A 13,205-nucleotide genomic window follows, 5' to 3' on the forward strand; every position below is an offset into this window, starting at 1 on the left:
ACACTAAATTTTTTTTCATTCTCAAGGATCATTGTTATGTATAGGTACTTCTTTTTTTTAGAACCTATAGTACTTAGTACTGTGCACAGGTTTAAGTTTGAAAAGATGAAAGAAAATACTTGTTGACATTAGAGTTGAACTTCTTGCATATTGTAATTTTCAGGAAATATGCATGAAGGAAGGTTGTTCCAGAAAACAGATGTTGAATGAATGAGGAAGAAGAAAAGTTGGTTCTGTGGGATTGAACTTGGACAGTGAAAGGATGTTGACTGGTTGCAGCACATATTCGGACTGCTTTGAAAGAGAGAGTGGGAATTATATAAGCCAATTCAGAAGAACAGTGCCCATGGAAGTATCTATAGAAATGGAATGCAACAGGAAAACGTGAGTGAGACAGAGAGCGGAGAGATTATTACAGATGAGACATTAATTAACCTAACTGCCCGCTTCTGAATGGAATCTAGAAGACTGAGAGAGGTTTTGGGGGCACTGCCCCAGATGTGGAAACAATATTCCATGGTAGGCTGGATTTGCAATTTCTACGGAGTCAGCAACTGTTTGGTAGAAAAGTAACGCCGAGTGCGAAAAATGATACCCAGTTTTTTAGATGCATGGGAAGCAGCAATATTTATAATGTGCTTTATGCCAAGAAAGATTAGAAGTCAGTGTAATCCCCAAGATCCTGCCTAGAAATCAGAGCATCATGGAAGATAAGCATAGGAGCAGAAGAATCCTTTTTGCAAGGTATAAGACAGGACTGAGTTTTAGAAGGATTGAAATTAAGTTATCTTTGCCCCACTGGAGAATTACATGGAGATCATCATTTAAAGATTTGACAGTGGATACTCAAGAAGTTGAAGCTGTTTGAGCAGGGCAAGGTTTCTCAAACTTGGAAGGTGGAAAGCAATGTGCTATCATCAGCAAAACTGTGGATAGCATTTCCGGTGAATGGAAGAAGGCATTAATATACAAGAGGAAAAGTGTGGTGAAAGAACTGAACTTTGAGGAACACCGGCATTAGTGGAGAAGTTAAAGACAGCTGTCTACCATCACCTGCAGTGAGAGGTCAGAGAGAAAACTGCATACCCAATTACACAAAACAGCTGGTAAACCATTGGATTGAAGCTTATTTAGAAGACCTTTAGGGCAAACACAATCAAAAGCCTTTGAAATGTCAAGAGCAATGGCTTGAGTTTCACCAAACTTTTCCATTGAATTTGTCCATAGATGGACACTATGAGCCAAAGCATCACCAATGGAACGAAACTAATGAAATCCATACTGGTTGATCAGATGAAAGATTACAGATAGTTTAAGAGTTGGCAGTTAATTGATATCTCGATTACGATTACTTTGGAAAGAGTAGAAATAATCGTAATGGGATGATAATTGAATGAAAGGGATTTGTGACCTGTTTTTAGGAACTCGCTGAATATGAGTAAATTTCCAAGCAGAAGGAAAAACAGCTATGAAATAAAGTGAGATAAGACGACCCAAAACAGGAATAATTTCCGGTGCACAGTTTTGAGAACAAGTGTAGAAATAGCTCAGAATTTGGAGCTTTCTTAGCATCAGATTCATCAAAATCCTTCTGACCTCCTTTTAATGGAAAACCACAGGATGCATTGAATGGAGTGTACTTGGAACGGTTTGAGGTGATTTACCAAGATCACCAAAACATGAGTTGGAAGAAAAATAGGATGCTAGCAGGTCAGCTTTATCTTTGGCTGATTTGGCAGCAGAACCATCTGGTTTTGACAGAGATGAGCAAAAATTGCGGCCAATAGCTTTGGCAAGAGACAGAATGCCCGGCTACCATTTGGACAAGAAATAAGTTTTCTACCCTTAGCCTGTTCGAAATCTAATTTGGACTGATGAATAATTGCTTTACAAAGTATAAATAATACTTAATAATAATTTTTATTATTATGCAATTTCGCTTATAAAATCGTAGTACTGGAAATATTTTATAATAAAAATTTAGAAATATTATACGATTTCAGAGAATATAGGCTTAGTGGTTCGCATTAAAAATATTGTGTTTAATGGGGTTCACAAGTCAAAAAAGGTTTGGATACTGCTGCATTAGATAATGGGGCCCCATCACCAGGGTAACCTTCTCCATCCTGACATGCTCATGTTCCAAATGGAAACTTCTCTCTTATGAACTGGGGAAAGGACAGTACTCTGTCCACTGTGTACCTGTGGCTTTTTTTTAGCACAGCGCTCTGTACTTTGATTTCTTACCCGTCTAAACTCATGGTCAGAAGTGTCTGTCAGATCTGCAGTTTTTCCAGACACCACAGTACCTGAGCAGATCTCCCAGAAATGCAGTGTGTTCACTGCAGAGCTGCATGCAGTTGAGCTAGCCTTGGATCATATACAAACCACTCACCACAAAAAATATATTATACATACTGATTCTCTGAGTTCATTGCAGGCTTTCTCATCGATGAGGTTCAACCCTCATCCTGTCCTCACCCAGATACAGCAGAAGCTGCACTTCCTTTCGCATCTGAATTTGATGTTCGTTTCTGCTGGATCGACGACTCGTACAGGCGGGAAATGATTTGGCAGACACTGCAGCCAAATCAGTGACCCTTTTTAACTCTTGCCTCTTAGTTCCCTATACGGCTACAGGCAAGTAATTCAAAAGAAACTGGTATCCCAATGGTAACACTTATGGCATGGACAGGCTGAAAACAAGTTATATGAGATTAAGCTTGTAATTGAACATGGGCAGTCTAGTCTGTGCAAGAACCAAAAAGAGGAAGTTGTTCTATCTCTTGTCTGCATAGGACATTGTCACTTGAAACATTGCTATCTGCTGAGGGCGGACAATTATCCTATGTGTAGTAATCATGACACCATTTTATCAATCTGCCATATTTTAATTGAATGTCTGTGTTTTAATAATGATCGTCATTTATGTCTTAGCTATCTGTCTGAGCCTTGTATACTCAGACTGATTTTATCGAACAATGACAACATGTCAGCTGTATTTAACTTTGTACAATGTATTAATTTATATAATTTTATCTAGAATTTTTTATTGTTTTATGCTTTTTAACTGTTTTATTACATATACTCTTTTAACAATAATATATTTATAATAGCATTATACACTGAGTGATCACTGAATTATGACCACCTTATGAAAACTGAATGCAACCCGTTGACCATATGAGGTAAGAGTGCAGAATTAGTTGACCTACGTAGCATAGATAAGGTGTCAGTGGTTCAGTAGGTAGTAAAATTCTGAGCGTGATGGGTAACAGGAAGGATTTATTGGACTTTGATAATGGACAGATTGTAGATGCTCGACAAGCTGGTACCTCGATTTCCCAAATGGCTGAACTTGTGGCGTGTTCGAGAGCCACCATAGTTAAAGTGTACCAAGGCTGGCATCAAAATGGTCAAACAACAACCCGATTGAAAAGGTCAGCAAAAGGTTGATGTTAGAGGTGAGCGCCAGGCTCGACGACTCGTACAGGCGAACAGGCGTAGCACTGTTGAAGAGTTGACTACCCAATACAACATGGGCCAACCCGGAACAATATCTGGTATGACCATGTGTCGCATGTATGGGCTATACCAGCAGATGACTCCTACAGCATCCTCTCCTAACTAAGGTTCATCAGCATAAAAGATTCGCCTGGTGCAAAGAGCATGCACGTTGGATGTTAGAAGACTGGAAGAAGGTGTGCTGGTCGGATGAGCCACATTATTTACTCCACACAGTGTACGGATTTGGCATCAACATGAGGCTCTTGATCTATCATGCATAGTATCAAAAGTGCAGGCCGGTGGGGACATGGGGCATGTTTCACCCCACTTGACCAGGAACTTGGACCCCTGGTGCATGTGGAACAACGTATATATATATATATCAGTGGTCTCTGCTAACGTCAACTGCTTGCTGACTGTGTACACCCCACTATGTTACACTTTTTCCTGAATGGTGATGGTGTCTTCCAAATGACAATGCACTGAGCCATTGGGCACTTGTGCAGGAATAGTTTGAGGAACACAGTTCTGACTTCTAGCGTATCGATTGGCCTCAGAATTCCTCTGATATCAATCCCACGAGCACTTGTGGTACACTATGGAAAGGCATATCAGGCATCTGGATACACCAATCATCTCCATATCTGCATTGCTGACTGCATTACACACAGCTTGGTTGGCCACACCTCCCAAACGCTTCTGGCATCTTGTTGAATCAATGCCATGTCGAATAGTTGCTGTAGTGACCTGGGAGTAATTGTGCAGTCAGATATGAAGTTTTCTGAGCAATGCAGACAAGCTGCCAGGGCAGGTCATGGGGTTTTGTCAATGATATATAGGAATTTTGCTAGCAGAGAAAAGGAGGTGATTGTTCCTCTGTATAAGGCAATGGTCAGGCCACGCCTTGAGTACTGCGTTACAGGTCTGGAGGTCTCATTTTAGGAAGGATGTAGATTTGCTTGAGCATGTACAGAGAAGGGCAACAAGATTGGTGAGGGGAATGAAGGTATCCTCTTACCAAGAGCGGCTTAAGTGCTGCAAATTGCAGTGGCTGGAGACTAGGCACCTGTACGGTGATCTGATTGAAGTGTAAGGCCTTGAATGGATTGAGCACGTTGAATTCTGATGGGATCCTTCCACTTTTTCAGATTATGAACCTAAGGGGGCATAAATTCAAATTAAGAAAAGACAGATGTAGAATAGATGTGCAGAAATTTGCCTTTAGCCAGCAGGTGGTTAATTGCTCGAACAAACTTCCATCTGTTGTGGAAGTTGATAGGTTAAATAAATTTAAGGAGGAACTGGACAGGCATTTGGAGGGTGTGATGTGTATATATATATATATATATTTTGTTTTTTTGGCTGATGCTGCATAAGCTCATACACTTGCTTTCTTGCATCACATGCCACTACTACTACTGCTACTGAGGGCAAATGAAGGACCTACAAAGCATTAGGTAGGTGGTCATAATTCAGTGGATCACTCAGTGTATTTTAATATTTTATACTTCTTTGACTTGGCTCATTATAGCCATAGATGCTAATGCTCCATAAAACCTTTAAATAAATAAACAAACAAACAAACAAGCAGACAAGTGTTGTGTGGATTTATTCATAGTGCTTGGAGAGGTTGTCTTTGTTGATATATGTGCCTTAAATGAGATTTGCTGGATTGCTACAGTTATTTTCCCAACATGTTAATTCCTTCCAATCACATTCTCAAGAATTTGGTGTTATCTTTCTTTGAACCACAAAATTTAAAAATTGAGATAAACACATAGGGGCACAAAAAAAAGAAAAAAAAAAAAAAAGGGTGTTCCTTTTGTGGCCTAATGGATAGTTATGAATATGGGACCTTAAAGTTGAATTTTGCACTGTTCTTCTCCCCTTTCCCGAATGGGTTTTCACCCATTACTGTGAAGGATAGTAAATATTATTATACAGTCATTTTGATTACTATATTTTTTAAGTTTAAAATAATATTAAATGTACATTTTAGGCTCATTCCTGTGTGGAGAAAGCTGCTATGATCGGTTTTGTGAAGCTGAGAATACTGGATACTGATGACAGATTTCAACTAAGAGGTTCTACATTGGCCAAGGCCATGGAGGTAAGATATCTTTTAAGTTCAGATTATATGCTCATATCATATTGATGCTAGTTCTTTCAAAACATTGATAAATTTGAGATTACATTAGACAAGAAATATCATTATACAGTGAAACCTTCCTTAACAGGCACCTCTCTAAAAGGGACACATCTTGTTGTGGACACTCAGGCTTTGGTTCTGGTCAGAAGTATTAGCAATTGCATGTTTGATAACCATTCCCAGAATGGAATAATAATACAGATGGGGGCAATTTAATAGGTGCGCTTCTGATATTTTCAACCTCTCCAGATATGACACTTTCAAGGAAATTGACTCGTGCTCATTTTTTGCTGTTCAGTGGACATTTTCAGTGAAGTTCAAGTTCAGTGATACTAATTAGTTAGGTCTTTGATGACCATGGATTATTTACATAGAAGATGGCACAATACATCCACCACTGCCAATAAGAAATGTTTACAAACTTATTTGGGCTATCTGATGTAGTTCCATTGTTGTGCATCAGTTAGCAAGCCAATAAACTTGGCAAATTGAGAAATGTTCTTTCCAGATTTAAAAAAAAAAAAAAAAAAAAAAGCAGGAATAGAACTATAATGCATTTCTTTCAGGTGGAGTGGACTCTACCAATAGAGATACAGATCATTTTGTCCTGTAGCTCATGAGGAATTTCCACATCCACAAATTCAGGGTATCCACAAAACTCTTGTGCAAATAGGGTACATGATGCAAACCACTTTCAAGTGAGAAGATATCTTAAAATTTGTTTGCCAACCAGGAAAAAAATTGTGCTCTGCAGTAGATGGCAGCATCATCTCAACGTTTATATAAGCATGGCAGAATTTACCAACCCCAAGAAGGTGCAGTGCATACTGTGGTTCAAAAAGCTTCAGTTTGCCATGGCTGTTATTCATAAAAAATAGTATAAAATGATCTACCAAGTTGACCCATTCTGCAGCGTACAGAAATAAATGAAGGCTGCCTGTTTGGGAAATCATTTTGGCAGAAGTGGTGGCCGTACAAAAGTCACCGAGAGCACAGTGGAGCTGGTTCAAGGAATCTTTATGCAAAGCCCAGAGAAATCCATATGACATGTCAATCATGAGCTTAACATGTTAGTTTGCTGTCTGAGGATGAAACCATACAAGTTACAGCTCATATAGAAGCTGTTGATCAGTAAAAAAACCCAAGAAAATTGAATTTTTGTTGGTAAATTCAGCATGATCACAATTTGATAATTATGCTGCCACATACTGCACTGTGCACATTTTTTGAGTGGTGAATGAAAACTTGAAAACATCCTCTATCACTTATAAGTGGTTTCAGATTTGTATCATGTACCTTATTCATGCAATAACATTTTAGATTTGTGGAGAAAGTTTGTGGGCATTCTGTACATTTGATATTCATATGTATTTGATAAAAATGCAATGTGATGCTTAGCATTTTACTTTTGTAACTGATTTAGCGACGGGGCAGTGTCTCCATGTTTTTTTTTCTGAGGCTCTGTGTCGTTGCCTACCACTTTCACTCAGCAGTGAAAAATGGTGGTCATTTAAATACTTACATGCTAAGTTTGTTCTTGCTTGCAGATTTTCCCTTGGAATATTAGTCAATTTTTCTAGGCATTACTCTGATTATGTGCGAATTTTTAAAAAAAATGAATTTCTTGTTGTGTGTGGCAGGAATGTATGCAGAAATTTAAAAAGGAAGGTTTTATGCACTGGGGGAGGGGTTTACATTCTTATTAAAATAATTCTGTGAACCAAAACAATGAATATGGACTAAAATGAGCAAGTGATTTAATTATCATAATAAAAATTGTAGTTGCCAAATTAAAATCTCTAAACAAAGCCATTTCTATTCACTTTTACTAGAAGTTAATTATGTGTTAACTAAATGTGTTATTTATTAAAATTTAATTTAAACACATGTACAATGATAATCAATAAAAAAAATTGTAAGCAACCAGTTGCAATGAATTTAATTTTTCTGAATTAGTTACTAGTTACATTGATGTCTGCAAACAGACACCTCCCTATAGTGGACACTTTCTTATGATCTAATTTTCTCACTTTAGAGAGGTTTCAATGTAATAACTAACTAACCCTGTACAAATAAGTATAGTGTAATATTCAAAACGTCTATGAACAGAGAACATTATCCAACTAAAAGAATCTATTTTCAAATCTTTTACTACCATGCACACCCAGGGTCCTGAGCTGGATATCACCATTCTTCTCTTTCTTGGTGATTTCTCTCTCTCAGGGTAACTTTTTTTTTTTTTTTTTTGGCTGGTGCATAAGCCTCAGGCTTTCTTGCACTGCTATTTATAGCTAATAAATAATAATAAAGGTTGGTTTTTGCAGTGTGGTTGGCACTCTGATATTAGATGTGAATATGTTTTGGAGGTTGGTTTGTCTGTTTTGATATACGTAAAATATATATACATAAAAAAAGTGTCATAAGGTTACAGCAGTGTTGGAATGGTTTGATGAGCATTCCAAAAAGTTGTCCTCCCATATCCACTGAACTCATTTCAGCTCAATTGAGAGAGTGTGTGTGTGTGTGTGTGTGTGTGTGTGTGTGGGGAACATCATGGAATCAGCAATTCAGTGCATGGATACAGTACTATTGAATGCCCAGCAGCTGTAGGAAACAGTGTGGTCTGCATGGATTACTGTACCCTTCTGTACTTCAGAGCCAGTACTTCAACATGTCCAGTTAATTCTCCATACTAAAGGTGGTGCAAAGATAGCTTTTCATCAGGAACACATACTGAATAATTGCTTAATAGATAGGTGTTCCTAATGCAAAGCTATCTGTAACACTGGTCATTAGCTTTCCAGCCTTATCTTTATTTTATGTATATTTTTCTTGGAAAGAAATTATAACTAGTATCTCATTTACAGAGTTATTATTAATACTAACTTTTCTCCATAAAAGTAATTGGTGTTTGAGTAATCCCTTTTAGGAAAGATACAGAGTATAGTAGCCAGAAAAGCAGCTATTAGCGAGGGCACTTTTTTTTCTAAATAAACTTTGGAGGCTGATAGATCTGGGAGGTGTATGTGTATTTGGGGGTGGGGGATGACACTTGCTCTTTGTGGCAGGCGTCACCCTTTTGTCTGGATGTTAGGCATTACTGAATTTTTGCAAATAATCTGTTGTTATTAAGAATAGTATATGCTTAGTGAAAATATGATGCATGGATAATAATAGTTACTGTTAATGGAATGTGAACTATAAACTTGCTTTTTCTTCCCCATTTAGGAAGACAGATCAATGGGCTTGATCCCTTTCTTTGTAAGTAAACAATTTAATTTTTTTATCTCATCTTAAAGCCTGTATTAAAGAGAAGTAAAACCAAATTGATGTGTGTATATATGCACATTCAAGTCGGTTCCTTTTGCAAGTAATGATTTAGAAAATGAATTTTAACCTGGTTTCTGTTATAAACTTGCTATTACAAAATTTTTTACAAAGGTACTCTATGGGGATGGGGATATGTATGGTTGACCAAGTATATAGTTTAGAAGACTGACTATTTGGAAAGTACACAATGATATGTATAAAACTAAACTTTAGTGAAGGCATACTAGAAAATATCAAGGTGAATTTTTGGAGTACCTATGTATATGGTGTTTCAGTTTAATGGCACCTTGCTTACTTTTAGATTAGGCTATTTCTTGTCTGGACATTTTTTGTCATATCTGGGTTGCAGTTTTCAAATTTTGTTAAAATTGAGCTAAATGTTACCATTTTATTATTCTATTATAATGGACTGCCATTTTTTTCTCAATGAAAAAGTTGTTCTCTGCCATTGTTTTAGTCTTAAAACATCATTGATGTACTTCTGAAATGAATCTAAATTGATTATCTGAAACAAAATGAAATAATAATATAATGGTGCTACTGTGAGAAGTTTCTGCACAACTGCAATTGTATATGAGTTTCTGCACAACTGCAATTGTATATGAGTTTCTGCACAACTGCAATTGTATATGAGTTTCTGCACAACTACAATTGTATATGAGTTTCTGCACAACTACAATTGTATATGAGTTTCTGCACAACTACAATTGTATATGAGTTTCTGCACAACTACAATTGTATATGAGTTTCTGCACAACTGCAATTTGAAAGTAGTGTTGAGTCAGTTTGGTGTGAAATAAGCCCTGGGAAATCAGAATTGAGAGTAGGCATGTGTTATAGGCCTAATATGACTATGATGAGTATAAAGAACAGCTGTACAGAGAAATAAATGGGCCAGTAAATCAGATTGTCTTATACTGGTGCATTTTAATTTCCCAGATATTAATTGGAATTTGTGGATTATTCACTCGCACACTAGCAAGGCTTTTGTGGGTTTATTGGATGATTGTTTTCTACAGCAGCATGTTTTGGAGGCAACCAGAGGGGGTAATACTCTTGATCTGATTATCAGTAGTGATTCTTCATGCATTAAGAATCTGCTGAAAACGGAACCACTAGGTGGCAGTGATCACAGTGTGCTGATGTGGGATTTGCTCAATGAAGTAACTACATCAGAGATAAAGGGAAGGGTTTTTGCTTTCGTAAAGTGACTACGGTGGTCTTTTTAAATTCTATACAGTGAGAACTGCTGATGTTGCCAACAGAAAATTCTAAATGGGAAACATTCAAAGATTTAATCTTGGAAGCCCCTAGTCTTTTCATACCAACTAAATAATATTGTTAAAGTTTTGGTCTAAATGGATGTTAGATGAACGAATGAGACATATGGCAAAGAAGAAAAATGAATGGGATACATATAAATTAACAGGTGACACAGAAGCCTATGGTAGATAAGCTGGTCTGTAATTAAGTAACAAAGGAGGTTAGGAAGGAAAAGGCAGATTACAAGAAATTTTTGGCAAAGGATGCAAAGAAAATTCTTTATGTAAACTCTAGAATGAAGGGGATGAATTAGATTGGCCCACTTGATATCGATGATTCTATACTGTTGATGATTCTGCTCAGGTAGCTAACAAACTGAGTATTTTGCATCTACATTCACATAAGGAGTTATTCAGGGAAGGGAAATGCCAGAGGTGTATTAAACTCTGGCAGCGAGATAGATGATTTTGTAATAACCAAGAGCAAAGTGGGCAGAAATTGTTGAAGATAAACATAAGGAAGTCATTTGGGATCTATCCAATCATATTAAACGAGGCAGCAAAGGAAGTAAGCAAACAAATACCCATAATTATGAGAGCTTCCTTGGACTCAAACTGGAGATGTGGAAATGTGACCCCAATTGAGAAAGGAGGATCAAAAGGGTGACAAGTAATTACAGACCTGTTAGTTTAACTTCTGTTCCCAGGAAATTAATGGAGGCACTGGTCAAAGAAGCACTGCAGGATCATCTAGACAAGACTTCAGTTATAATTCAGACACAGCATGGGTTTGTTAAGGGGAAGTCTTGTCTGACCAATTTGATTGGATATTATGATTTTGTCACAAAGGAACTGGATTCAAAAAATAATTTTGATATCCTATACTTGGATCTTAGGAAAGCTTTTGATACTGTTGGACATGCAAGACTACTGTACAAATTGGACCAGTATGGCATTAAGGGCAAATTGCTGCTATGAATAAAGGGATAGTTGAGTGGGAGTAGTAATCAATGGACACTGCTCTTTGTGGACTAATGGTATTAGCGGAGTCCCCCAGGGTTCAGTGTTGGGTCTATTGTTGTTTTCTGTATTTATTGATGAAGGTATATCAAGCTTAATGTCTAAGTTTGCAGACAAAATGAAAGTTCGCAGGATTGTTAATGACTAATGACCGATTGCTACTGCAAGAGGATCTGGAAAAGTTGGGCAGATGGGCTGAGAGGTGGCAACGGAAGTTTAAAATTGAGTAAAGTATCATTAGCATTAATAGAGGCATATGATGCAAGAAAGCAAGCTTATGCAGCATCAGCCAAAAAAAAAAAAAAAAAAAAAAAAAAAACGCTCCCCATTTCACCCCTTCGTTCGTTCCAAATACCTGTCCAGCTCAGCCTTAATTTTATTTAGGCTATCAACTTCCACAACAAAGGATGGAAGTCTGTTCCATCAACCAACTATCCGCTGGCTAAAGTCAAACTTCTGACATCTATCCTACATCTCTCTTTCCTCAATTTGAATTTATGCACTCTACGGTGATTATTCTGAGCAAGAGGAAGAATCCCATCAGCATTGACCATGCTCAAACCATTCAAGGCTTTTTACACCTCAATCAGATCAACTCGCAGGTGCCTAGTCTCCAGACACTAATTCGCAAAACTTAAGCCTTTCTTTGTAAGAGCAACCCTTTGTTGCCCTTCTCTGTACTCGTTCCAACAGCTCTACATCCTTCTTAAAATGAGGCCTCCAGACCTGTATACCGTACTCAAGGTGTGGCCTTACTTTTGCCTTATACAAGGGTATACTTAAGATTTGCGAATTATGGTGTCTGGAGACTAGGCACCTGTGAGGTGATCTGATTGAGGTGTATAAGGCTTTGAATGGGTCGAGCAAGCTCAATGCTGATGGGATTCTTCCTCTTTATGAGATTATGAACCTGAGAGGGGCATAGATTCAAATTGAAGGAAGATGGTTGTAGAATAGATGTGTGTAAATTTGCCTCTAGGCAGTCGGTAGTTGATTGATGGAACAGACTTCTGTCTCTTGTTGTGGAAGTTGATAGCTTAAAAAAATTTAAGGCTGAGCTAGAGAGGCATTTGGAGTGAATGAACGGGTGAAATGGGAGTGTGTGTTTTTTTTTGGCTGATGCTGCAAAAGCTTGCTTTCTTGCATCATATGCCTCAACTAATGCTAACGCTAACATATATCCAGTGGTATGTATGTTTCCTCCTGATACCATTTGTCCGAGATACGTATATCTGAGGTTTTTTTATATAGCGTCAAGCATTTAGCATGATGTTATTCTTGTACACCCCTCATCTCTGTGATTGTCCCAAAGTATAAATAGAAAACTTGTATTTATGAGATTTGAAGTTAGTGTGCCTTATAAATATATGAAAGTTAAACTAAAAGATTTTGATTTTCTTTCAGCAGTCTCAATGATGTTGTTGTGGTTACTCCTTAGTTTTCATAGTTTTATGAGAACAGTAGTTTGTAGAAGTCTTTTAGATGAGTTCAGATGAGTGTAAAGAGAAAACAGAGATAGTGCTTCTGTAATTGATGGGATGAAAATGAATTGTCATTCAATTACTTTTGAAGAGTTGAAATTGTGGATGCATGGTAACAATTAGCTGTGAGTTCAGGTTCGCATGCTAAATAGTGCTTCATAATGGAAATAGAATGACTTTGGAAACTATGCTTGTGGAAAAGTCAAAAGAGTTCTTACTGTAGTTTCAAGCAGCCATGGTGTTTCTACACCTTCTTTCTGGAATTATAGAAGCAAGAGGGAGATGATAAAATAGTAAACAAAATGGGAGTGTTCTGGAAGATGTCCTCACTTATGTATGTTGCAATTAAGAATAAATTGCCTACTTTTAAAGCTGCAAAGGCTACTTGCCCTTATTTAAAAGTATTAATGCAACTAGCAACTTCAAATTAAAGCCACTTTTTGTGTGTCTTAGTGA

General features: G+C 37.4%; 1 protein-coding gene across 1 annotated transcript in view; it reads left to right on the forward strand.

Moving 5' to 3' along the window:
* The window catches only part of Tdc2 (Tyrosine decarboxylase 2), a 412,627-nt gene that overhangs the window by 211,088 nt on the left and 188,334 nt on the right, over nt 1–13,205 (forward strand). Inside the window, exons 7-8 of the mRNA XM_090383012.1 lie at nt 5,507–5,617; nt 8,885–8,917. Of these exons, the coding sequence (XP_090239138.1) occupies nt 5,507–5,617; nt 8,885–8,917 (144 nt within the window). The remainder of the gene's footprint in view (nt 1–5,506; nt 5,618–8,884; nt 8,918–13,205) is intronic.

The sequence above is a fragment of the Mastigoproctus giganteus genome, chromosome 10, assembly GCF_048544385.1.
Source record: "Mastigoproctus giganteus isolate SK-2022 chromosome 10, ASM4854438v1, whole genome shotgun sequence".
NCBI lineage: Eukaryota > Metazoa > Arthropoda > Arachnida > Uropygi > Thelyphonidae > Mastigoproctus > Mastigoproctus giganteus.